The 27,179-nt window shown below is 42.7% G+C and overlaps 1 protein-coding gene across 1 annotated transcript in view; it reads left to right on the forward strand.

Annotated features, from left to right (window-relative positions):
• RAPGEF5 (Rap guanine nucleotide exchange factor 5) overlaps nt 1-27,179 on the forward strand; it is a 160,088-nt gene that overhangs the window by 80,506 nt on the left and 52,403 nt on the right. The window contains exons 10-11 of the mRNA XM_066195927.1: nt 13,807-13,910; nt 14,249-14,337. Coding sequence (XP_066052024.1) covers nt 13,807-13,910; nt 14,249-14,337 — 193 coding nt within the window. The remainder of the gene's footprint in view (nt 1-13,806; nt 13,911-14,248; nt 14,338-27,179) is intronic.

Genomic DNA, 27,179 nt, shown 5'->3' on the forward strand with positions numbered 1-27,179 from the left:
TAGTGTTTTTACACTGCTAACCTTGAAACACGGTAATTGGAAAAACAGTGCTGAAGGTTAGCAGTGCTTTTTCTTGAGTTGTCATAGGGGAATGGTTTGAAGTTTATAGGGGTGGAGAGAAATTGTCTTCAAGATTTTCAAATAGCCTGAAAGTTTTGGTGATGACAGCACTTTAACTTATCGTTATCCTAAAAATGTCCTTTTGTGCCAGTGAAGCCTTACATAGCTAAAAGGAAAAGTGACTGTAGGAAGGAGTTTTAAGTAATGTCAGGAGGATGGTGCTAACAAATCCCCTTTGAAGCTACCCAAACATAGCCTCCTGCACCGTGGATGGGTGACCTCACAAAATATCCTTGGTGCAGCCTTGTTTTGGTAGATGAGGTGAGTAGCTGTGTGTAAAGCTCATACTTCCCATGTCAAGTAAATGCTCATGAACCCAAGTCTCACCCCAAGTCTCTTTGCTGGTTGCCAGCAGGCAGCCAATGCACCAGTGCAGACGAAGGGTAGGTGAAGAAACGTGCTTTGCACAGGGATGGTTTCATTTGGAATAAAAAGAGGTGTAAGACAGAGACAAGAGGCTTATGTTTTCATTCTTTGTCTTTACTGAGTGGGTAATTACACTGGAAAACTGCACATTCATTATTTACAATGGAAAAAAATTCCTAACATATTTTAGGAACATTAGATTGTGATCACTTGCATTTTAGGGGAGCAGAAGAAAATGTAAGCAACTTCTGCTTAGGGTTGTGTGAAAATATAATTCATTTTATTAAAAATTTAGCAGAAACCTAATGTTTTAGATAGGATTTTAAAGACTTTGTCTTTCCCCTACCCCCTTGCCCCTCACGGTGGTCTCTGTGTTTCTGATTGCCTCCAGTGCCTGTGTTAAAATTCAAGGCATCCATAAGGCACATGTCCTCCTGACCTAGTGCTGTAGTTGTGATGATGCATAAAATAAATCATTGCAATTACTGAGGCAGTCTCAAGCACTTAGTAACTCATGCAATTGCTTCTTGAAACATGACTGCACTGAAGAAAGGGTCATTAGTTATTTCCCTAGAGTACTTGGATATTGTAACCCTCTCCACAGGGTTCTATTAGGGAGTTAAGACCTGGTCATCTGTTCATACATCTCATTTTGTCTTTCTGTTACTCAAATGCTCTGTGATAGATGGTGAATTCCAGACTGTGTGTCTTCTTCACCCACAGCATGTTCTTACCTATCAAAGTCCAGGTAATGGCCAACCACTTGGGAAGGAAGAACTTAGCAATGACAAAGTAAAGAGGTTTAAGAAGCAAGGAGAAAGAAGTTGGTTAGGTGAGACCTCATGGTTATACATGAAAAGGATGTAGCTGTAGAAAGCTATATAAATTGTCTAAAGCTAGGATGGTCAGGAAGGAATCAAAGCTAGAAATGGGGGAAGGGAAGGCAGGATCAGAGATATGTGTGTTTCAGTATTCCTGGGGTGACATAATAATAGTTGTTGGCAGTGTCTAAGTAGTCTGTAGTGTGCAGTCTGAAAGTAATGGGATGTGATGAGAGAAAAAGAATGGGATCAGACAACCTATGTCAGTGAACAATGCAGCCCTCAGTGAACCCTTTGTTGGCTGAAGAAATCAATGTGCATACAGTATGATATCAGAAGCTGATAAGTGGCATCATGGAGTGTCACTCTCTCCCTGTAGGTAACACCAGCTTGCTCAGTAAGAGACACTTCAAGGAAGGAGAAGGGGAGTGACTCAAGGGAGATTATTTGGGAACCTGGTGTCAATGCTGCTCCTCCTGGTGAAATTAATGGAAGAGAGAAGGAGCCTTATGTAGGCATGGTAATGGCTGAAAAAAAGCTAGAAAAGGGCAGCAGGGAAGTACAGTGAAGGCCCAGTGGCTGATGGATGGGCTGAGACTTTATGGATTGCACTGTCACTAGAGCAACCCCTCAATGGTTTGAGGGGTTGTTCTGAAGACAGTTGTCCCCTATCATGTGGAGAAGGGAAGGCTCTGTCAGGCAGAGCTGGTATGCTAGGTGTTGATAATATCAGAGCCTGGCAAAACATGCAGCAGCCTGGTTAAGGGTAGATCAGATGTCCGTGTTTTGGAGGTGGTAACATCCCTCAGAAGGGTGGAGCAGATGGCTGGAGGGGTAACAGCTCCAGTGCCAGCGATGTGCTGCTGCATGTGTGGCAGCCTCCATGCTGGCTGCAAGGCTTCTTTTTCCAGTGCTGTTGTGAATGGTCTTCTGGTGCAGGGGGTGCAACAGGAGTTTGAGCTACACTGTCATTGTAAGGTTTCATGGTTCTTGACTGAGGCAAATCCCAGAAAAACATTCAATATTTGATCTTTTTTCTCCAGTATTTCTTCCCATGCTAATGATAGATCTGGTTAAATCTCCCCATGCAAAGATAACACTTTGGATTACTTCTGTCAACTTTTTGCAGAAGAGACAGTGAAATCTGGACCGTGCCACAGTTGTGCACGTGTTCCTCCACAAAGGACCCATTCCCTGCAGAGGAGGTCACACAAGGAGGCAGATGAGTGTTTACTCAAGATGCCTTGCATCTCATTGCAGACACAATGTGATTTACTAGTTGCCATGGTAACAATGCTTTTTTCATTCCATAACTTGAATAAATGTTGAGGTTGCCCTTGGTATAACTAACTTAGCTGCCTTCTAAAGTTGGGCATGATTGTGTTATCTAAGGAAAGCAGAGAGGAGACTCCCAACATCCCTACTGCAATAAATTTAGAGCATGTAGGCATGTAACAAGCAGGTACATGATTCCATCAGGCACAAAATAAGAGCAAATTAATATATGATTATTTAAAATCATAAAATATAAAGAAATATAAAATGTTGCTTCATAATGTGGTATCATACATTTTTCTTTAATTTGTATTGTTTGTGACACAGCTTTTCTTCAATACATGAAAACTTATTTGATCATTTTATAGTATTTTCTTTATATAGGTGTGTAAGAAAGGGTTCTTTTTCATTGTTGTAGTCCTGCAATAAAATTTCTTTATTTCTTGAGTGCCATAACCTCCAGTTTTGAATTAATTATTGCTGACAAGAGTTGACTGTTAACCTGCTCTTTCCCACCTCCCTCATTTTTTTTGTTTTCCTTTTGCTAAATGTGGACAAAAAAAATTGTACCAAAATGATCAAAAGGAATGGATTTTTTAATTTGCTCCTGTGCATGTAACATTAGAAAAAAGCATTCTATACAGAAGCAGCCTGATTTTTCTCATTTCTATAGTTACTATTGACATCAGTGAGCATTTTATCCTGCATAATAAATGCAGAATCAAATCTCCTGCTATTACATGGAAGGAGTGAGTTTTGTATTTCCTTCTAATTCCTTTTTTCTTTTTTCTTTTTTCTTTTTTTTTTTTTTTTTTTTTTGGCAGTTTTATTGCATGCTCTACACATTTCTGTCTACTTAGGATCTGTTATCAAGTCTGTGAGTGATTAGTGGCTTATCTATGTTCGAATGATTTAGATTCATGAATTAATTAACAAGAAAAGAACCATTAGAAAGCATTAGTAAAAAGGCTGGTGATTTCAGGCTATTTTGGAGAGAATTAGAACTGTCATCCCAGCCCAAGAAAATTGTAGCCGTTGTGATTCATACTTTCCTCAAAAGAAATCACTGTATTATGTCTAACTTAGTTGAAAACAACCACCAAACCACAGGATATAAATTCTACTTTACAATGACTGTTATTGGTCTAGAAGTTAAATAAATTGTTTTGATTTTAAACATTAGGTTTTACTCAGTGCTTTTTCACACTTGTGGTTAAATGTCATTGCATTTGAGTGAGTTTGATTCTGGAGCTCTTGAGAATGAGTTTGAGCCTTATATACTAGTCTCAGTTTTAGGGAACCTTTTTTCTTAAGCCTTTTATGAGGTCAGAACCAGCTCCTGACCTTTGCTGAGTACTCTTTTTTGAAAATTATCTGCATCCTTCCTTGAGCACAACACTTTAAGAAAAAGATCTATGCCTTACAGTGATAAGTGTAATGAGCAGCAATAGGCAAGTTTTAACCATCCTAGTTTGGAATTGTGGCTTATAATGGGAGTACAAATTTAATTAAATTCTATTTTTATTGGAGTGATGGCATTGGCAGCATTGAGAGGTATTATGGACATAGTGAGAAATCTCAGGGTTTCTCTAAGAGACAGCAAGGGGATAAGTGAGTTTTTTAAAATAATATTTTGCTACACACCTAGTATAAATTGGAGTGAAAGACAAAGAAAGGCATCATCGGTCTTGTCTGTTTGACTTATAAGTTGTATGTGTTCAGAACTGGTAATTAGAGCAATATAAGGCTGACAGTGTCATATATTTACTGCCATCTCTCTTCCATTCCTTCAGGAGACCTTATTTATCTCTGCTTCTATTATAAAGGTTGTAAGGCCTTTGTAAACGTGTCCTTACCAAGGTGAGTATTAGTCTACATTAATAAATTAAATCTGCTGATGTTGGTGAGCTGTGTTCTGCGGTTCTCATTCTTGAGTGAAAGCTGTATGGGGGCTGCCAGTGAAGTCAAGTTCCAGCCCTGTTAGATGTTAATCAAGTTGTTATCTATTTCCCTCCATATGCCAGTAATTTCTAGAATTTCACCCATCTAATGTTAGGATTACTCTCAAGTATAATTTGTGTATGTCTACACAGTCCATTTTTCTTTCCCTGAGCCATCTGGAAATAGTAGTATGTGTTATCAGTCCTAGGTTAAATCTGCAGTCCTCCTTGAAGCCTTGGCACTCCTCCCCACTTCCTGGCTGAAACATAAGTCCTGCAGTTTTTATATCATTTCCCTCATGCTCTTCACTGCGGCAAAGGCTAGAACCACTACCACTGACATCACTGGAAGACATTGTTCTAGCCTTCCCTTCCCTTCCCTTCCCTTCCCTTCCCTTCCCTTCCCTTCCCTTCCCTTCCCTTCCCTTCCCTTCCCTTCCCTTCCCTTCCCTTCCCTTCCCTTCCCTTCCCTTCCCTTCCCTTCCCTTCCCTTCCCTTCCCTTCCCTTCCCTTCCCTTCCCTTCCCTTCCCTTCCCTTCCCTTCCCTTCCCTTCCCTTCCCTTCCCTTCCCTTCCCTTCCCTTCCCTTCCCTTCCCTTCCCTTCCCTTCCCTTCCCTTCCCTTCCCTTCCCTTCCCTTCCCTTCCCTTCCCTTCCCTTCCCTTCCCTTCCCTTCCCTTCCCTTCCCTTCCCTTCCCTTCCCTTCCCTTTTTGTCCTGAAGGAAACTTTACATTCTTGGGAGGAAAGCAGTTCTGATTCTGGTGAAAATAATACAGTTACAAAACTCTCTTAGGCAGAAATACAAATTGAATTTTCCTGACACTTACCTTAGGGCCTGGAGGTCCAGGCCTGTTGAGCTCCTGTGTGGCAGGGGATGCAGAAGCCCTGCCAGCCTGGGGTGGGCAGTGTGTGCAGGCAGTGGGGGAAGCCTGGCTGGCTACTTTCTGTTCAAACTGACATGTTCTGGCACAGTTTCAGTTGTACTAATATTTTTTCAGTGAAAAGTTTAATTGGGAAACTTCTAACACCTCCATAACCCACCACATTAACGGCAAGGCCACTGGAAAGGATGGTTGGCATCTTCCCCTTTTGTTCTACAGTCATGTTAATTTGCCCTGGTGTGGTGCAGGTTTTTCTACAAATTCAGATGTTCTAAGCCTACAATTCTTCCATATACTGACATTTTTTCAAGTAAATGCTGTCCTGCCAGCTGTGAGAGATTGATAACAATATTAATACCATCATCCCATCGTTTGTCTCTCTTCACTCCCTTCCCCTTTCTTTTGTCCCTTCTGCTTTTTTTATAGTTGCAGAGAGGAGGTCTCCTCAATTGTCCTTACCGAGGTGGTAGCTCTCTGTCAGGCTGTCAAACTTACCCACTAATAGCTATGAAGGGTGTAGGCTCCAAGAAAGGGAAAACTGAAATGCATAGCCTTCAGTTGTTGTGAGAAGTCATTTCTCATTAACTGACGAGGAGTTGTGGAATGCTAAGGTTCTGATAACATCACTTCAGTGGTTGTGACACCAGTATTTTTTTCTTCATATTATTTTAGAAAGTGTGCCCTTTTTCCTGTGTTAGAGGTTCATTAAAGCCCAATCCTTAAAGTGTTCTCACCTTAAATATATTTAGAGGAAATTTGGGGCCAGTCAGGGGTACGAATAATTTGGTCTCCATTTAGGGACACTTCATTCTTGCACATCCAAACAGTGTATCTGCAGCTGTACTGCAACTCAGCACCCTTGAAGTGTGCCACAGGGATGTGTACACCAGGATTTCCGGTTGTCAGTCATGAATTTTATGCTTCTGTTATTTTCCAAAGAATATTAAGGGTTTTTTTTTTCTTTTTAACTGTGAACCTTCTGGTGGTTGGACTTCCTCTTAAAGATCTTTTCCAACATAAACAATTCTATGATAAGCTTCATGAGGTTCCTCTTATTTCCCTTCTTTTGCTTTTCTTTAACCACACAAACTTTTTTCATATTTTCAAGTGGCCTGCACAATGAACTCCCCACCCTGCTTGTAGTTGAACCACTGCTTGAGAACATCATGCAACTGGGTTTTAGGGTTTTTTTCCCTTAGGACCTGACTGCAGCCCTTCAGCTCTCATAAAGACTCGCATTTAGCAGTGCCCTATTCCCATGAGCGGTTTCTTTCTTCTTAGTAATAGAGAAAGCAGAAATAATCCTACTCTCAGCAGTTTTGGGATTACAGGCAAAAATTGTGTTCCTTGATGTATGACTGTGTAGGGATATTAATCTTTTCCCTGATGCCTGTTGTCTGTCATCCCTGTCTTACCAGCACTGTCCTTTTGACCCCTCTACAAGGATAACTTGTTATTAACGTTGCCTTTGCTGCGGATGCTCAGTATGCAGATGACAGCACCAACAGTTTTTCTAAAAGGGCTTGTTCTGTGCATTATCAGACACAGTATTCAAAACTGGCTTCAGCAACAAAGGATTTTGATTTTTTTTCCCCCGTGTTGTGGCTTGTACCCATTTTATCACCATTTGTGTACCTGATAAACTCAGAGGAGGTTGTGCTGAGCCGAATGTTGTTGTTGTGCATCTGCGAGACTGATAGTGTGAGACCACTAGGAAGTTTTTGGTAAAATGCCTGGGTGCTTTTTCCTGAAGGGAGGTTGTGGTCAAATATTTAGAATGTTTTATGGTTTTACAGACTGGTCAGAAGTCACTGAGAGCCAAAACAAAGTCACTGTGTGAGGCATTTTAATGTCATTAATCGATTTCTGCTAATAGCAAATACTGTGATTAGTTATTCCATGAAAGGATTTAACAACTGCAGCTGAAAACAAAAAATTAGAGTAGAGAGAACTGGGGAAAAGATCATGACCTCAGAAAAAATAATAAAATGCAACATGTATACCTTATGAGCTGTGTTTTGTAATGAAATGAAACAACACAGCCTTATGTAACTGTTTTTTTACACTTAAGAATTGCCATATGACAAACTTCTGTTCATGGTCTTGCAGTCCTGTAAGGTAATTTTTCCCTTGATATTTGGAAAAAGTGGTAATCTTGCAACTACAAAACAGTCCCATTGAAAACATTTCATCTTTTGATATTTTTAGTTGAGGTACAGTAGTAACTGTTTTTTTTTTATTTTCATCTTTCTAAAACAAAGAGGAGGTAACCACTGCAGAATAAATACTGGTCTCCTCCTCATATAGTGGGGTGGAGCTGAACTGGTGACTTTGAAAGTTTTTCTCCAGTGGTAGCTGCAAGTGAATCAAACGTCTTAATACAGATTTTGATCCCTCTTGAAACTCTGTGAAATGCAGTTAACATATTCTGGGATGGATTATCCACAGAGATCAGAGATATTGTCATCCATCTTCACATAAATTGTGATCTGTTCACTTCCATTTTTTGTCAAATGGAGGGAAGAGCTTGTGAGGAATAGAGAGATTTTTGTATGTGTTTGTACTTTGGTGACTTTAGATCTAAATTTGCAGTTTCCACAATGACAGATTCCAGGGAGGAACACAATGAAGTGTAAGTAGGTGATCATCTTTAGTCTTGATAGAAGCTGTCTGAAAGCATATCTTAGATCTGTTAATAGTATATGTTTCATAGTGTTTTTTTTTTTTCCTTTCCTTTATGTTTGCAATATAAATGTGCCGGTATTTTATAGCCAGGAACTCACCTCATTGTCTATTATTAGCACTAGCAAATGTCTCACATTGTAAGACTTCATTTTCCATTACTTCTAGGAGTTGTTGCATATTTTCTGTTTATTCTGAAAAGTGTCTGTGTCAGCCTATGTAATTCTATATGAAAAAATGCAGCCAGCATCGTTCAGAAGCAGCTAAGAGTGAAGTTAGGGATAAATACTGTTTTGCTATGTTAAAAAAAAATAAATTGGCAGTAGTTCTCTGAAAAACTCTTATGCCCTTATTATTCTGAGCTGGGATCTGAAATCCCTTTGGAGTGTTTTTGCCATCTTCATAAATATTTGCCCAAATATGACCTGAGTTAGAGGCCAAAAAATGCAGTTTGTACAAGCTCTGTAAGGAGTTTCTAGAACTCTGGAGGTTAATATTTGAAGGCACTGGAAGCTCCAAGCATGCTTCAGCTGGAGCTGTGAAGGGTTTTCTGTACAGCTGCAGCTCCTGGCTGTTACAACCAGAATGTGCCTGTAGGATGTAATGAGCTGGGATGGAGATTTAACTCTGTCACTTTTGGTGTGTCCAACCTAGTCCTCAGTGGGCAGGTTTGAGGACCTCCCCTTAGTGCCACACTGCAAAGGTCTTTTCTCTTAGCTTGGACCCAGTCTCAGTGTTAAGTCTCAACATATGCTGAACAAGGAAGAGGTGTAGGGATGGAGCAGGACAGAGTAAAAAAAAAAAAAACAAAAACAAAAACAACACCCAAAAACCCCAAAACAAACAAACAACTAAAAACCCAAAAACGACAACAAAAAAAACCCCAAAACAAAACAAAAAAGTGTTTTATTCAAAGGACTGACATTAGATAATACAAAAGATAATACAAAGATTACCAGTCAGTTTTCCTCAGTTTTTTGACTTGACTTTTCTGTCTTTTTCATGTTCCTGGAATTCTTATTTTGCACGGATAGTATATATCAGAGATATTAAACATCCAAGCAAAAAGACACCCGCCCAGCAAAACAGTCAGTCTTTGGAAATTAGCATCTTGTTATTTCGTGGCTTTTGTCAGGCTCCATCACCAATTTGAGCAGTTTCCCTGCACGGCAGTGGAAGCTTCTCTAGACTTGTTCTTCTGACCCCACTTCCTAACTCTGCTCTTGTGTTTCACACTGCTTACATGGATATGTATATTACATGTGTGCACAGGGAAGCCTCCTTAGATTCATTGAGGGGAGCGGTCTCCTCCTCAGAGCACAAACAGCCCTGGGAATACTCTAGGTATGCTTTTTCCCGTACCTCTCAAGGGCATGACCTGGCACCAGCATCAAAAGACATAGAGGCAGAAGTGATTGACATTATCTGATTGTGTTGAGTCAGTTGTACCAAGTTATGCTAGGAAAACAAAATGTTCCTGCCCTCCATAACTTCTAGAAGAGGCAATTTCTTTGTTATTTAATGTGATTTTGAGGCAGATAGCCTGTATAAAGTTTGCTTTGTTGCATATTGCCCAAAGAAGATTCTCTTTGCCTTTGCTCGGTTCTTTGGCAACAGGAAAATCTGTCTGTGCACTGGATTTTCCATGCTCTATTCAGTTTATTGGTGCCTTATAGGTTATCTCTTAATTCCTGTATTACTTTTTTACCCACTGAAACTGGTAGTGTGTGAATCTGTCTGCATCTGGTATTGGTTGGGGTAGCTCTGTGTCTGATCCCTTTTTAAAGAAAGCAGGTGAAGAGATGTAGGACAAAAGTTCTGTCATTGGGAAGTGCATAGTTTGCATTGCTGGTTAGGGATGTTCCAACATAACAGGCACTTCAGTAATGGGTAACTTAGATACAGAAATTAATATTTGCACAGTTGTCCTGTCCTGGAGAAATTATATGAAAATGGGTTTTCTTTTCAATGAAGCAGGCTTCTGAATATACTGTTTGTTGCAGACCATAATAGTTTTTTGCCTTTTTTTTTTTTTTTTTCTTTTCTGTTAGAAGGCTGTTGAAAAGTAGAGCAGCTTTTAATTGCTGTTTCTAGCAGTGGAGGTTCCTCACAGGAAGAGAGGAGGCAGTGCATTCTGGGTGTTGGATCCTCTTTTAATTAATTAAAAGGCCAAACTCAGGAATTCAAGGAACACAGAAATATCCCCGATACCAAAGATATTGGCCCAAGATTGGGTTCTTCCCTGCCAATTGCAAATAATCCAGAGAAATAATGTCTCCCATATGGAAGCCAGCCCACTGTGGCTGTTTTCAGCAATGCCATAGGTTCCTTCTGCTTCCTTCTTCCTCTGTGCTAATCCAGGGGGTCATATTCGTGCTCATGCAAAGTGTAACTCACAAGTTGAGGCCTGCTAAGCAAGGACTTCCAGCTGTTTTATTCCTATAAGCGTATAAATATTTATACCACCCCAGGGTTCCTTTCATGCTGAAAATAAAGGTAGCACTTGTCTGCTGTTAAAATATATTACCCAGGATTATTAATGGCTTACCTCAGTATTAGGAAGATGGATGAGAGGAGTGGAAAATTGGCTATAATATTGGTTGGAAGATCCACTGAGTCCAGAGAACCTTGCTGTTTACTTGAAACTCCTGCTGGGAACTGACATCAAGGTTGATAGTGCTGTGTTTAGCTATCAAGAGATGATTAATTAAAAGCTGTAATAAATGTGAAATATAGTGGTTGACAGATGCAGAGCTAGCTAAATTTCCTTGTGATGGGTAATGCGCACCATGGATTGATTATAACACCCTAACAGGATGTGAATGGTGTTTTTGAAGGTACAGATGAGACAGGAAGAGTATGCATAAGGCCACATGTAAAGTGAGATGGCAATTCAGCTCTGTTGCATTTTGGTGCTCTACCTCTTCCTGTCCCACTTCAAGTCCAAATGTATTCTGATCAAGGCTGCTGGGAGTAATTTCCTACCCACTGCACTGGAGAAAAGTAAATATCAATAGGCAGTGAGGGGAGTTCAAAGTCCAGGTGCCCATGGAGTGTCACCCTAGCAAACTGGGATTCAGTGGCGGCCTCTCTGCCCCAATTCTTCTGCCTGGCCATAAAATGAGAGATGGTGATGCTGTGCCTCCATGCCCCTGCATGGCCAGCACAGGCTGCAAGGGCTGTGTGGAGGTCTGGAAAACTGCTGGAAAGCTTCGTTGTTAATTGGAAGTCTGATGTAAATGTCTCTTGAGTCAGTCTGCTGACTTTCAGGGGCTGGGCAAGGGTGCTGCCTTGCCCTTCAGTACACACTGCTGTCACTTGGGGGCCCCTTGAATCCTCCTTCTCATCTGTCACTGGATTTACACACAGCATGCTGAGAGCAGCCTGGTTTTCTTCCAGCAAGAATTATTTCATGGACCATTCCAGATTCTGATAAATGAAGCGTGCCTTGATGTCATTTTAGAGTAACATCTGTAGTGAAATCGGAACTTGGGAAAATACGTGGGACTTGCCTTTGTGCTTTGCTTTGTTCAGTTTATTGTTGTGGCTTCTATGATTAAAGGGCCTGACTGAACACAAAAGTATGTCATGTGTAAGTGGAGGTAATGAAAGAGTAATTCCTCCCTTAAAGTGAGATTGTTTTTGATATAAGATAGCAAAATAAAGAAATTCTCTATTCCTCTCATTTTTTGGGCAAAATATTTATTATAGAAAATGAAAATCCAACTTGAACCCAATTGGTCTTAGTTTTGCCCAATTTTTGTCTTACCTGATAAAACAGATTGGTTTTTCTCTTCCTTGAAATTGCTAAAAGAGGCAAGGACAAGAGGAAGAGCCTTATGAAAATCTTACCGTTGGGGCACTTTATGCTGTAAATTTGCAAACACCTACTGCAGAGGTTTTTTGAAAATGTCTCTGCCTAGTGAGATGCAGAAGGGGAAACACTGTCTTCCACACCAACCATTGTTAATGTCCCTTCAGTATGAGAGAGCTTTTGCCCTCACAGTGCTCCCTGTTGACTTGCTGCCAGCTGCTCATGTATGTAATGTATATGGGTGTGCTTAAAATCCATTCCCATCTATGAGGAAATAGATGGCTTGCACAAATACAGCACCATACATCACATACATTCTCCATATGTGCTGCAGTTTGGAATGTCAGTGAGCACTGGGAAATGAGGATTGGGGCTATTTTAGAGGATGGAAATGCCAGAGAAGAGACAGAGAAATGGAGCGATTTATTTGTTTGGATAAATCTCTCTTTTACTGAATTGCTTTAATGCTGTGCCTGTTTCTTGTTCTTCCTCTCCTTCTCTTTTGCTGCCTCTTTCATTGCAGTTTTTCAAATATGTAGGCAACAAAAAACCACGGCCAGTGAAATGGAAGATTACAATTATGCATCAGTATTCCTGTAACGCGGCTGCTCAGCAATGTCTCCTGGGAGTGTTACAATGAATATCTGACATTAATTAGCTCAGTACCTGTATGTCTGACCTTGCAGAAATTTTATAGATCAATTCTACATGTTCCTCACTGATAAAGAAAACTTCTTCAGGGCAGGGGCTGCATCTTTGAGCATGCCTGCACCACAGTGACAACCAGAAGTAGCAGTCAGATTCACTGGGTCTTAGAATAAAAAATAAAATAATAGAAAGGAATCATAAAGTGGTTTCTCGCCCTTGTTTTGCCAAGGTAGCTCTGTTCCTCAGCATTTTTTAACCATTCAAAGTCCTTTTCACTGCTGGATACTGTACACTTGATGCACAAATGCTGTTTTCTCTTGAGTAGTACATGTATGACCTTTGTATGTGCGCTTGACATACTGAACAATATAACTAAACCGGGTCAGAATTAGAGGAACAGCACCTGCTGGGATGGACTTGCACTGAAACAGCTGCCTCTTTTGTGTGGCTCACTCTCCGGTGACTGAGTCTGCCGGGAGGATCTCGCAGGGGGCTGCGCGCCGCTCTCCGGCAGCCGCCGTGTTTCAATGCGCCCTGCTCAGTCAGCAGCAAGCCCTCATCTCCCGCACTGCTCACTCAGCTGGCTTCGGCCGCGCTGGGGATGTGGGCTGCGTGTGCACAAATGGATGATGGTTCAGCTCCCTTCACTTTCAGAGAGCAGCGAGAGAGAAAGTCTCTCTATAAACCGCAGCTTAGCCAAGAGTTACACACACGGCGGTCACTGGGCTGAACTTACTTGTGGGGGTGTTTGCTGCCCAAGTTAAAAAGTTGTTGAAAAGAAGGGAGATGCTTACACGGAGTATTTTAGGAGATGCCCAGAGGCACACATCACATGCCTGCTCCACTGTTTCAATTGCCTTTACTGAAGTACAGGGGAGAAGCTTTACAGAAGGTGTATTCTGCCTCTCTATTATTGGCGTGCTCGGGAGCACTTGCCGCTTTCAGACTATTGTTACCTGTCCCCTGCTTTGTTTGACTGTCTGGGAATTAAACAAGCCATCACCTTGGGGACACGGAAACCCGCATATTCAAAGGCCCCCTCCCACTGGCTTCTGTGAATTAAAATCCAACACACGGAGCCCAGTGCCGCTCACAAAGGGAGCCCGTTTCGCCTCCCTGTCCCGGGGTGCAAAGAGCCCCCTCCCCAGTTTTGGCCTCCGGCAGCGGCTCCCCCGGGCGGGGTGGAGGTGGCAGCCCCAGCCCCGACCCCGGCGGGCACTAACCGCGCTCTCTCTGTCTCTCTTCCCCTGCGCACGAAAGGCGGACGATGGAGGCGGCGGCGAGCGGGCGCGGGAGGCGGCCGGCGCGGCGCTGGTGCTGCGGAAGGTGTGGTCACGCAGCCCGGCCCCCGAGCGGCGCGGGAGGTAAGGCTTCCGCGGCTCCGGGCGTGCGGGGCTGGGCCGGCCGGGCCGGGCTCGGCGGCGGCGACGGGCGGGGCGGCGGCCCGCGGCCCCGGCAGGGCGATGGCCCCCGCGGGGGGAGCTTAGGGCCGGGCGGCGGCGCGCAGGGAGCGGGGCGCCATGGGCAGCGGCAGGGTGCGGGTGCCCGAGGCGCTGGCGGGCCGCGGCGGGGAGCGGCCGCTGCCCACCTTCGACGTGCCTTACTTCAAGTACATCGACGAGGAGGACGAGGAGGACGAGTGGAGTAGCCGCTCGCAGTCCTCCACCGAGGATGACTCCGGGGACTCTCTGCTTTCCGACAGATACGTGGTGGTGTCGGGGACGCCGGAGAAGATTTTGGAGCATCTCCTCAGCGACCTGCACCTGGAAGCCGCGCAGGACAAAGAGACAGGTAAGGAGCGAGCCTGGCGGGGAGGCGGCCGGGGATGGGGAGAGGTGCCGGTCCCGGTGCCGGCAGAGCGGCGCGGGGATCGCTCCCGGGCACCCCTGGCCGAAAGCCGCTGCCAGGCGGGCGTGCAGCCGGGGCGATGCGGGAGGAATCCCCGAGTGTGGCGCGGCAGCCGGGAGGTGTCGGAGCGGCACCGGCCCCGGGGCAGGAGCGCCGGCTCAGTGGAGCCGCTCGGTAGCAACTTGAAGCGGTTTAACCTTCGGCTTTGGCTGCCGCCGGGGTAGCGCAGGCTGCGGCGGGCTTTGTACAGCACCGTCTCTCTGCGGGCTGGGCTGACATCCCTTGTAGCCTGCAGCTGTTCCTCTGTCCGTCCGGATGCTTACAGTGCACCTCACCTCCTGGCCAGCTACTCGTTTTGCTACCACCCCAAGACTTTGGCACGTCTGTTTCATAAAAATGGTTTATAAATTTCCTCATAGCCCAGGGCACACCGTATCGCCCCAGTGCTCTACTTGTTTGTCTTCAACCAGAGGTATTTCTTTCCAGCCTAGAGCAATTTTATATGAATCCAGCTACTTGACATGCAGTTTAATTTCCAGCTGGATCTCTTGGCTGTATGCACAGCTTGCTGTCACCAAGAGCTTATGGAGTAGTTTATCAGAAGTGCTTGTAACCTGCAATTCATAGATACTTTTAATGGAAGCATCCAGGCTGGTGAGACTTTTGAAGAGGAGGGTAAGTGGCTGCCAATGGCACTGTGTATTTGGTCATCCCCAATAGGGTTAAAATGCATATTCCTGATGCCTGTATATATTTTTCTCTGTAAATGAGATTTCTGAGAATAAAGACACTTTAATCCTTTTAAATGTCTGAAAATATAAATAACATCTGTGATTCCCAGAGGAACGTCTTAGAACAAGTCATTAGTTTAATGTGGGACAATAGGCATATTCCTAGTGCTGATGTGTCAATGCCCCAAAGAAACACATAGAGTGTCTGCCAGTGATATTATTACAGTGTTTCTAGTGCTGCTTTTGTCTGCCTAGACATTAATATTTAGTGCAGAGAGAGGCTGTAGTTGTTTTCCTTCCACAGATGCACTAGGCTAGTTATGGGTGTAATTTACTTGAACCAGCTCGTAGGCAGTTGTAGTGAGGATCCTTCCTTAGCATTTTAAGGTCAAATATTGGATCCAGAATAAGTTTTCTCATTAATGATTATCACACACAGATTGAGGAGCTGCCAGTCTTTATAGTCTGCTATGTCTTATTTTATAAGCTCACAGTCTTGCTGGAAAACAACGATACTTTCAGTAGTGATATGCGTTCTGTTTTGGTATTTGTAAATGCAAAGCACTCCTTATGTAAAGCCTTAGATGCTGTATACATCCTCCCATGTACTACTACCCTTTTTTTTAATCTCTTTGCTCTCTCTCCCTCACTTCACAGAGAGGCTGTTCCTAAGCCTGGTCTTTTTGTTGTACAGAGGGGCTGGTAAACTGTCCTCAAAGCACATTTTAAACCACTGCTTGCTTGGTTGTTAGCAGATGGTAAAGTATTTAAAGGTTGATTAGCTTCCCCTCACCTCTGCCTTATCCTAACTCCTTTGGAAAGAAACAATTAGGCTCTGCCCTGTAGCCAGGGTTAACTGGGTCCCAGGGACAGAACAAAGTAGCTGTGCCTTAGATTTTTTGCCATCACAAAGATGTGTGCTAAACCTTGCCCAGCAGCCCTCCACTCCCTCAAGGGTTCCTAAGATACCATTTTCTTCTGACTTTATCAATCTGGTAATACAGAACTTCATCAAAATGAAAGACTTTAGGAGTTATGTTTCCCAGTGGTTTCTGAGGGGGATGCCCCATAATGGTTCTTACCAGTTTGTTTTGCAGACTCAGCTGCCTTTGGCATGAGGAAGTGTGGGATGTTGATTGTGCATATGTACAGCTTTGTGTGTGTACCTGGAGGCATCCTTCTGCCATTTGGGTGCTTGGATTTGCTGGGTTTTGTTTTTTTTTCTCGTTCCAATCTGGCCCATCTCAGAGAACGATCGAGTTGCAGAGCCCTGCAGGCTTGTGTTTTAGCAGGCATAGCTTTGCAGAACATAAAAGGACGATGTTGTTGTACCCAGCTGCTGCTCCTGCTGTCTGTTTGCCAGTTCCAGGATGACTTCTGTGGCCTCTTGCTTTCCCTGCAGCCCCCAATGCAGTTTCCTTATTTGTGTCTGTAAAGAACACGAGAAAGGGCCATTCTTACATTCGATGGTGCATAGGGGGCTGTTGTTCCATTTGACCCTTTGCACTGCTTCCCAAGGAGGGATGCTCTGCATGTTTTTATTCCCACCCTTTGTATACCAAATCATAACTGCTGCCCTCTATGGTTGTTAACAAAACAGTCTGCTGTCCTGGTGCTGGTGTGGTCATGGAACACTGCCTTTTATAAATGCCGACATGGCTGAGTGGTGCGCCATGGATCGCTCCCAGCCATCCTCCATTTTCTAGCCCAAGTCAGCAGGCATCGCTCGCACCTGAGAGCGTAAAGCAAGTTTGGGGCTGGTCTGGAAAAAATTTTACTGGTGTCCAGCCCAGTCTCCAAGGCTTCCTTCCTGCAGCAAGATACCTTAAGCACTGAGCTTAATGAACTCTGCCATAATAAACAGGTGAAGACTCAACCTGAAGAGTTATCCCAGTGCCTGTGAGATAACAGAGTACTGTTCTAGCAACTGACACCTGAAGAGGACACTGCAATCTGCAAAGCTAGACTACACTATTGCTCTAATGACTTCCATAAGCAAGATGTCTGGAACTCCTGAGGTTTCCAAGGCACTTTAGGCTTAATTTACTTAGTAATTATTTAATGACTGAGGGATTTTTGTAATGGCTGTGTCAGGGAGGATATGTGAGTTCTTGTGGCATCACCTTAAATTTGGGCTTGCCCCTAACAAAGGCTTGCCAGCCTTCCATGTCAAAGGGAGGAAGTTTTCATCTCACTGAGGTAGCCTAACCTGTAAAGTACCAACCTCCAAGAAGACTTTTCTTCTTTCCTGCCATGGGATGGATGGAAATAGAGAATTTCTGTAACAAACAACTTCTCTGAGTCGTCTCTAAGGTGGTTGGAATCACTGGGGAATGTCTGCTGAGTGTGCATTTTAGAGCGTAATTTGAGGTTTTAAGACCTGAATGGAGAGATACACTTCAAATATGTCAGTGTCTAGGTGGAAGACGCAAGACATGCCTCCTGGGCTAATCCTCTTCAAGGGTGGGGATTTGAACAAGTAATCTCCAAGAGGCCAAATCTCAGCATCTCAGGATCTCTAATCCCTTCCCATGGACTACACCATTTATTTCAGAATCACTGTTCTTTTATGTAAAATCTTTTTTTCTTGGATGTTAGTGGCATTTCCTTCTTTAGATATTATCTTGATGTCATCTTTGGAAGTTTCCTCCAGCTGGTCTCTGTTCAAACATACTGTCTTGCTTTGTGGTGATTGCATTCAACATTTGGCAGCCTCTGGAATGATGTAGTGATCATCATATCCACTGCTACTACTCCAGGCCTGCCTGGATCACTCAGACCATTTCCTTCAGTCCATTGGGTCACCTCTCTTAGGCAACTTAAGCCATTGCCAAAGTAGAACATAATCTCCCCCAATGTATCTGCTGACACCAGATGTCTTTTACCTCCCTACTATGGGATTCATTTTAGGGAATGAATAGGGAAGAAATTAATTTGTGAAGGTCTTTGAGGCAAAAGGCAGCGGGAAGGTGTGATCTGGAGAAAGGAAATAAACGTGGAAAGGTATGACTGGAACAACATGGTGGTGTCAGTATTAAGGGATGCATCTTTGCAGTGGACTGGGTGAAAGGGATTGTGACAAGGGGGAGGCATGACAGTTTTGTTAGCAGAAGTTGGGATGGCAGATGATGGAGGGCCTGGTGAAAGATTAAAGGGGACAGAAAAAGAGGACAAATTCTCATGACATAGCTAAAAGAGAGGCGGAAAAGTGTAAGTATGGTCTGGATTTCTTTGGAGTAGGAAGCAAAAGGAGTAATGACCTTTGTGTCATGCCTTGTCACCTTATCTGGGACTGTGCATGATCCTTGGATTAGTGGGAACTCTCCCCTGTCATACAGAGCAGTTTTACCTTTAGGATTGTAACATGCCACCTCGGAGGGGCCTTCAGACCATATCTATTTTCCCAGAAGCCCTGCGTAGTAAGAGTTTCTTTTGTTTAACACGTTCTGTTTCTACACTGCACCAACGACACTGCTGTGCTGTTGGGTAGTGGCACCCTCTGCAGAACTGTACATGACCTTGGAGGAGAATGGTACTATCTTGCTTGAACTGTCTGTAGGCAGCTGCTAAATGAAGTTGTGAAAAAGGGATACAGCTCTGCCTTTTCTAGATTGTCTTTTGTTTAATATTCCAAGAAAAAAAAAGGTCTGGTTGCTTTTTGGTATTTTTTTCTTAGTTATGAAGGATGGTATTAGGTTTTTTGCTCACTGTGCTTTTCACTGATGATTAAAAGGTGTTGAAAAATGTACTCCTGTGACTGCCACACAGTCAGTGTAAGTCTGTCTAATGCATGTGGACTGATGTCAACAAGAATAAATATTTGTCCAATACCTTGTGATCCTACCTTCCAGGTTTTAGGATGGAGAGAATAAATGCCTGCTAGCCTTTCCTCTTAACAGTCCTTCATAATGAAATGTTGTCAGTCATAATTTTGAGGGATTTTGTAAACTTTTCCATGATGTTTAGGAAGATTTGGTAAAATCAGTGGACTAAATGAATGTGGCTGCCATGCCCATAGGAGGGGAATGACGGTTTAGCAGAGCACATCAGGATAAGACTAACAGAAAAGTTAAAAAATACTAATATGTATCAGTGTTCAATATGAGAGAACCTGGGGAGGCTCTTGCAGAGGACCATTGCTTTATGCAGTGTGAGTCTAAGCTGTCTCTAAATTAGTCTGTCAGTAGCAGTAGGTTTAGAATAAATCAATGAAATGAATAGTAACAAATCACCAGGATCAGATGTTACTCCCCAAAGACTTCTAAAGGAACTCTGATATGAAATTGCTGAAGTTCTAACAGTGGTGTGTAATCTATCATATAAAGCAGCTTGAGTGGCAGAGGAAGGTGGAAAATGTGATACCAATTAAAAGAAATGGTTCTATTTGGGGAACATCTAAGTAATAAGGTTGTCATTTTATCAATGCATTATTCTAGCATAAACTATTGCTGTAGTCAAAAGAAGCAGCTCTGTCTTTCCCAGCCACTCCTGCCACTGGTGCTTCTGTGCTTCTGCAGTCTGTTGTGTGATTGATTCTGTAGCACTCCAAAGCAGGGAGCTGGTCCTAGTTGATACTAACCTAGGAAATACTAAATGATTAGTTTTAAGATGGATAAGTCTCTTGATCCACTTAATCTGTCGGTGACACAAAGTCTGCCCCCCTGACACAGGAAGAGAGTGGCAGGGAGTGACGTGTGTGCAGGTGAGGACAGCAGGAGAGAAGGACTTTAGCAGCTGGACTTGCTTGCAGGAGTATGATTGGATGCAAAATTTCAGCATGACGTTATGAATTTGTGCTGGGAAATTATGTGGCTGTACAGTACATGTGGAAAGAAGAAATGCATACAGAAACATAATGAGAAACAGGAAATGTGGGGTTTATTTTTTGCAGACAGTTCACATCTTGTGTGTCCTGTAGAGCTGTTAAAGGTTTGAAAGAGCATGAGGGTATATATGATCTGGTGTGCTGTATCTTATATTCATATTTTCAAGATGCTTTTGATAAAGTCCCTTGCCAAAAATCCTAAAAGAAATTTAAGGATGATTTTGATCAGGAAGGAGATGCTTTTCAGGACTGATGATTACATAAAGGAGAGAAAATGAAAGGTAGGAGTAAATTGTCTGTGTTTAAAATGGAAGGAATTCACCATTGAAGACTGGGTGCTGCTGAGTGTGAGATGAAATCTGAGGTAACAGCATGTGCTGGTATTATTAAATGATTGAAGGTCTCCTGGTAAATAAAGCCATAGTTTCACCTTTGGTGGCCATGCAAAATTATGTTCTTGTACACCCTATTATTTCCACCTCTGACTGCCTGTTTGAGCTGCTGTGCTACATCAGGAAGCCAATCCAACTCAAAATTAGTCTCATGAAAGTAGTAAGAATGGGGCAGTGTAGAACTGGGAAAATAAGTTGGGAGCAGGCCCCTCGAACCAGCCCTATGGCTGCAGAAAGATGAAAGGAATAAAAATCTATGTGACTGCAGGATAAAATTGCACATGGGATCCAAGTTTGAAAAATGCAAAGTAATGTGGTTTTCTGCCATGAAGAAGAGGAAATTCTTATTATACATATTCAGCAGGGTGCTGACTTGACTATTATCATGCAGAAAATAGGTCTATGGAGGTAGTGTGGATAGTCTGTGGAAATTTTTAATCAGCATTGGTCAAACAGGCAGGTGGTATTTCGGCTAATTAAGAAAAAAGCCAAGCAAGAGCTGTAGTTGTACCATTGTCTAACTGTGAAATATGGAATGTATAATATGATTCCTCTTCTCCCCCAGCTCAGGTTGAAAATGAAGTAAAGGGCAGCAAGAGTGATTAGAATTATAGATTAAATACATCTAAGAATAAATAGTCTAGGTCTGGTCGTCATAGGAAGGCAACTTTGGTAAAGGAGGTATATGGTGATCTACAAGACTATTAATTGTGTGGGGAAGGTGAGATTTAAAGATTGTTGTTTCTCATAATGAGGCAAGTGTTTTGTCACAGAGCGAAATTATTTGGTTTATAACAAATAAAGAGAAGTGGTTTTCCAGTATAATGCACAGCCAAACTGTGAAATTTGTTGTTGTGAGTATTCTGTGGAAGCCAAAACTTGGAAGGGTTTAAAATCAAAAACTAGGCAAAATCCTGGCAAAAACTCCATGACTGCACTGATGTCAATACAACTTCCCATTTGGAAAGTCTACACTGCCCATTGCTGGAAGATAGGAGGGTGTGTCTAAGAAAGATAACTCTGTATTTATTTTTTTCTGAGTTGTTTTTTCGTCTGTTGGGGATCCTCTGTCAAAGACCTCGGTCTTTTTATGGGGGTCTTTGACCTGACTCAGCATATTACCTGCAGCATGTTGCAGTTTGGAAAGAATTAATTGGAATCTAAGATTATAATATGATGGGTGGGAAAACTGCGAGAGCTGGCAGCAGTGTGGGAGTCATTTTCTACTGAATGGCTTTGTAAATGGCATGGTGGAACCTGACACTGGGACAAGAGAAGCAGGAGCTCTGGGGATAGCATGAAGTTGGGAGCATGTCTGCCAGCAGTGACACTGGCTTCTCAAGTGGGAAGGTCTGACGTCCTCTAACTGTCCACCTGTACTTTGCCATGCTACCCAATCTCCTCTTCTATACTTGGCCTGACCTTGTGCCAAGTAGATTTAGGTATCTTCATAGGAAATATTTTTTTTTCCCTTTGATAGGATTATTTTCTGTCACAGTAGTTAGCTGAATCAGCTTGCAGAAGAAGCACCATGTCTAGGATTCACTGCAGACAGATCGCGCGTCACATGCTGCAGTGGCAAAGATAATGGGAAATACCAATGAGGGGAATATGTCTAAGATGCTCTCGTGTCAGGAGCTCAGACAGTTTGTTTGAGAAATGAGGACATGGACCCTCAAAAGAATTTATTTGCACTTGGGCACTAAAACTTGTTTGGGCAAACTTTTGGAAAGGGAGAGTCTGGGAATGCTGCTCCTGAGTTGTCCCACCATTGTATCCAATGACTGGGAAACTAGAAACATGGGGAGTGATAAACACTCTTATTCTTGATCAGGACTCTCTTTGTAGATACAGATGGTATTTTTTCAGTTCCTCACCACAAATAATTCTATGCTGTGGGTACACTTAGCAAGTTAGACCCTTTCATGGAGAGAAAGTAACTGAGGTAGCCATCAGAAAAACACATGGTTTTGGTGTGCCCAGGAGCACTGAGGCACTTTGTGCACTGCGGGCACCTAAATACATTATTTTTGTACGCAATACCTAGTAGAGCCCCAAGTGTTTAATGTTCTGTGTTTGAGTCAAATTTGCAGAAGAAAATGCTACCTATTCTATATGACAACCTACTAGATCACAGTATTCTCAGTTTCTCAGTCTTTTCCCTGTGATTCAGTGATTTATTATTGCCAGTTGTCGCCTTTTGCTATGTGAGAAAGTGATAAGGAGCTGTCATGAAAGCCTAGTGTGAAACCATTTATTATGAAGATGTGCATTGTAGACAATATCAGGGTTTTTGATAATCTTAGTTGTTTAAGCAGAAAAGAATTGGGAAGTGTAGGTCTATCAGGACAACATTTTTAGGGGTAAAAATAATTTTCATTTGACAGTGGAAAGGCTTTTAAGTCAAAAAAGGCAGAAAGCATTCATTTGTTGTACTGCAAAATAAGCTTAGGTGATAAAAGCATTTTGATGAGGTACCTGGAAGATAAGATGTTATGACACTGGGAATTTGGCAAGGTTGCTGGAAATGTAACCCTAAAGACATTTAATCAGTTATTTGTAACATCCCTTTTGCCCTCATAACATTGGAAGTCTAGGTATAACTATCAAATCAGTGAAATATTTCTGATATATGAATTAATGTATTGTTATATATATAAATAACAAGATGCATTAAGTAGCTGAGATCGTAAAGGGACCTATTTGTGTATTTGAAAAGCATTTCTACAGAACTTTTTCCAGAATGGTGCTTTTGATAAGTCCTAATTGCCTGGTGGTGCTAAGCCAAGAAGTTTATGGAAGGGATAAAAAATTATTGGAAGACTTTATAAAAATTCTTGTATTTTAGCGGTGAAAAGAATAGCAAATGCTCCTTCTTAGTTTCTGCCTTAGTCTGAATCATTTTCTAATCACTCAAGTGTGGCTGGTCAGTGTCAAATGTAGCAGAAATAAGTCGTGTTCCCAGGTCAGAAGGTTCGGACAGAGGGCCGTGAAGTAGAAGGGGAAAACTGAGTCACTGCACAGGGGTCATGCCAAAGAAATCTCTCTCATCAAGAGACCTGTCACATTAGATATATACCAACCACTGAGGTTGATTCCCTGTCTGGCTCAAATGCTGCACAGGAGGTTAGGTCAGTTCCACAGCTGCAGGTGTGGAGATGAAGCAGGTCAGGTACCTCCTGTTGCAACTAATGTCATACTGCCTCTAGTGAGCCATAAGAACACCAAAACCGAAACAAATCAACATCAGCTTAGCAAAAAATCATTGCCAAATTCTGAAGTGAATCTAAACTATGGTAGCTCTTGCTGACTTCTGTCTACTAGACATCCATTTCCCTGCAGAAATTTGATCAAACCACCAAGAATATGATGGGAGAGGAATAATCTCTATTGCAGAGATGACACAGCTTTCTAGATCTCTCAGCCCCCAGATACAGCCCTGCTTTATATTTTCCCAGAATGAAGCTGACTATAAGACATGTACAATTATCTAAAAAGTGCTGTTTATAGTAGATGAAAAGTGGGACCTGATTTTTAGGAGAGTAGTGTAAGAGGAATCACAACAGATGGAGTGTGGGCTGGCAGGTCAGTTAGCTGTGAGAGTAGGAACTGGAACTGTAAAAATGAAATATCAATGTTGCTACTTCTTATGAAGTGTCCACACATCCTGTTCCTTCAGCAGGAGACACAGACCACCTTGTCCTTCAGGAACCCCAATTTGGGGCCCTTCACCACAGGTCCCCATTTATTGTTCTCACCGCTCTTTTTCTTCCTTCTTTCTTTCCTCTGTAATCTTTTTCTTCCTTGTTAAGGCCTTTCACTATCAAACTCTGAGCTGCAAGCTGTTGGAAAGCTGAGCATTGTCATCCAGGTGCTCCTCTTCGATCACACAGAGATTCCCCAGCTGCTGACCTAAGTAGGTGTTCGTACAGTAATGACTCCCGTGTTGCTATTAGCACTTACTTTGAAGGTTGTTGAGTTGGAACCTTGTTCTCAGGATACAGCAAAGCATTCCTTCCTGAAAGCAGAATCTGTAATGATATAAAACTCAGATATAGTTTTGAAAAGAGCTTTTATGGAATGGGGGAATTTTTATGTAAGAATGCTGAAAAGATAAAACTGTATCTTGACGTGCTTGCTGTATCTCTGAGACCAGGAATACAGTTCACGCGCTGTCTTCAGAGTTTGAATTCCAGTGTTTCCAGTGCTCCAAGTTGCTATAATACAATGATTTTCTTGTGAGATTAACATTTTCTGAGGAATATAAAGAGCGCTTTCATTCCCCGCCCACAGGGTGGAAGGATGGATTCACTGCAGACCTGTGCTTTGAGGTTGTGTATTAAGAATCTGAAAGAAATCTGTTCTTCAAAGCGGCTTTTTTCCCTCTTGTGAACTAAATTTACTCTCACGCTGTTAATTCCTCCTTCCCCCGCAATCCTTCTCAACATGCCCTGAGTTCAAACAGTTTCACAGCACTATGGAACTGGCAGCCTTGGTCTTTTTGTGTGCAAGAGTGGGACTGGTTTTGGCTATAGTCAAACTACAATTATTACTTTACTAAGCTCCCTGTCATGCTCCCTGTTACTGCCATTAGGTGATGCTTGGTTGTGCAGTGTACTGATGCAGTCCTTTTCTTTCCCACTTCGATGCTTTCTGTAAATCCCTGGGCTCAGAGGTCACCCGGCGAGATTAAGAACAAAAAGCCACAACCCAAGACCTATTTATGAACCATTAATTGGTATAGATTTCTGCTTATTTCCCAATAGGCTTTTTGTGGGCTCTTAAGACCTCTCTTAATAGCTGGGCACCCTGGGCTGCATTACAGCCTCTGCTTGCTGTGTAGCTGGATAAACACAATTGCTTGAGAAAAGTCTGGGGCGTTGGCAGACTGGTGCCTGCCCACTCTGGATTGCCAGGTGCAGCAGAGCCAGGTTCTGCCCTCCCCTGACAGTGGCTGCTGCCTTCTCTAGCATGTTCAAGGGAAAGGGAGAAAAAGAGCAGATGAGACAGCAGCTGCTAAAGGCCAAATTTTCTGTGTGCTGGAAGAGGTTGACAGGGTGTTCTGCTGTGGTTTGTGATGTTCTGCTAGGTTTTGATTTTAGTGGGCAAGGGAGAAGATTGGCTGTTGGATGTAGAAATAGGTGGTTGTAGTAGGAATACTTTTGTGAGAGAGGAGGGGACTGTCTATAAAGGAGATAATGGAGCAGAATGCACTGAGCATAAATTCAGAAGCTCTGTGCATTAACTGCAGTTGGAAAGCTCATAATGGAGGCTTTAAATTGCTGTTGATTTTTTTAGAGGGAAAGATTTGATCCAGTTTGGTATTACTTGGGGTGTATAACACCTTTTATGAGAGTCTATGTAGTTGGCATTGGAGACAGTCCTGCTTTTTTTTTTAGAGTCAATTTTGATCCTTTCAAAGATTGAAATAGGAGTAGAATTACAGCACTTTGACAGCCAAAGGTTTTTCATGAGATGTCAGTTACCCTCATGGAGTATAGCTGGCACTGACAGGAAGACCTTTACAGAATTGCATCAGTTACTGCAATAAAATACATTACTTGTCCCATCTTTTAGACAAGGTGAAAAACACCGATGTGAGCTGTAGCTGTGGCAGCAGCTCACACCACTATCTCCCAAGCCAGGCTGAGATCATGAGATGACCTTGTCTTAGCTCAGAAAAGCTTGTGAGATCCTTCTAAAACCAAGATCATACTCTCTCTTTCTGATGTGAAAATGTGAGGTGTGCAAAAACATTTTTGGGTAAGTGTTTGGGGAAAATAAATGAATGTAAATAAAGTGGCAGCATTGATAGGTCCAATTTTGGTGGAAGCTAACAATAAAAAATTCTGGTTTTCTTGCGATAGCATTTGGCATTAATTGTGATTTTATTCCTTTGTTTGAACTTGAGTTTTGATGGAGATATAAATTGCCAGAATGAGAGATGTAATCGTGGAGAAATCATGCTGTCTGACTTGGGACTGCTGGAAGCTTTTATACCTCACATTTTATTACTTTTCAGTTTCTTTCCTTTTTTTCTTTTTCTACACCCTGCATCCTCCTCCTGCCATTATCCCTCCTCCTCTCACTGCCCATAATGCTCTGCCAATTTCACAAGCAGCCTTTCTTTAACCCTCTTCACATCCATTTCTTGGAATTTAGGGCTGGTTGACCTCTCTCTAGGAATCACTGCAGTTAAAACCAGAAAGCCAGATCCTGGTTTTGTTCTTTCCCAGCCATGAATTCAGAGCCCGAGCATCAATACAATAATGAAAGCGTTGTTGGATTTAATTCCCTGCCCCACAGGAGCCTTGTCCATGGGATTTTGTTTGCTGATACTGTTAGTAACATCATGGGGGATGCACAGCCACAAGCTGGAAGCAAACAAACAACAGTGAAAAACAACAAACAGATAGCATTTGTCAGATCCCCATTGTCCAAGGGTTTTCATTCAAAGCCTTAAAGCAGCAGTGGCCATGTAGCATTGCCCCAAAGAGTGAAAACCACCAAGAATGGGCAAATGCAAACCTTTTGCCTAATAAAGTGACTACAGCTTCTCCTCTTACTGTCTGTAGGTGTTAATTGTCTCTGTGGCTGTCGAGTTTAACTGTGTAACAGACAGATGGAAAATTTCCATCCTGGTAGATGCCGTCAAGCAGTGGCAGGGAGGCTACCAAGAGGATGTTTTAGCAATTCAGCACAAATGTGCACCCCACTTTCCGGCAGGCAAAATGCCTTCTCACTTCCACTTTAGCTATGCAGGCATTGAACAAAGAGGCTGCATGGGAGCAGCCAGGTGTTTTTTAGGATGGAAAAACAGATGCAGACCTCTGGCCT

This window comes from Chamaea fasciata, unplaced genomic scaffold, assembly GCF_029207755.1.
Source record: "Chamaea fasciata isolate MVZ Bird 193981 ecotype frontalis unplaced genomic scaffold, bChaFas1.0.hap1 SCAF_1, whole genome shotgun sequence".
Taxonomy (NCBI): domain Eukaryota; kingdom Metazoa; phylum Chordata; class Aves; order Passeriformes; family Sylviidae; genus Chamaea; species Chamaea fasciata.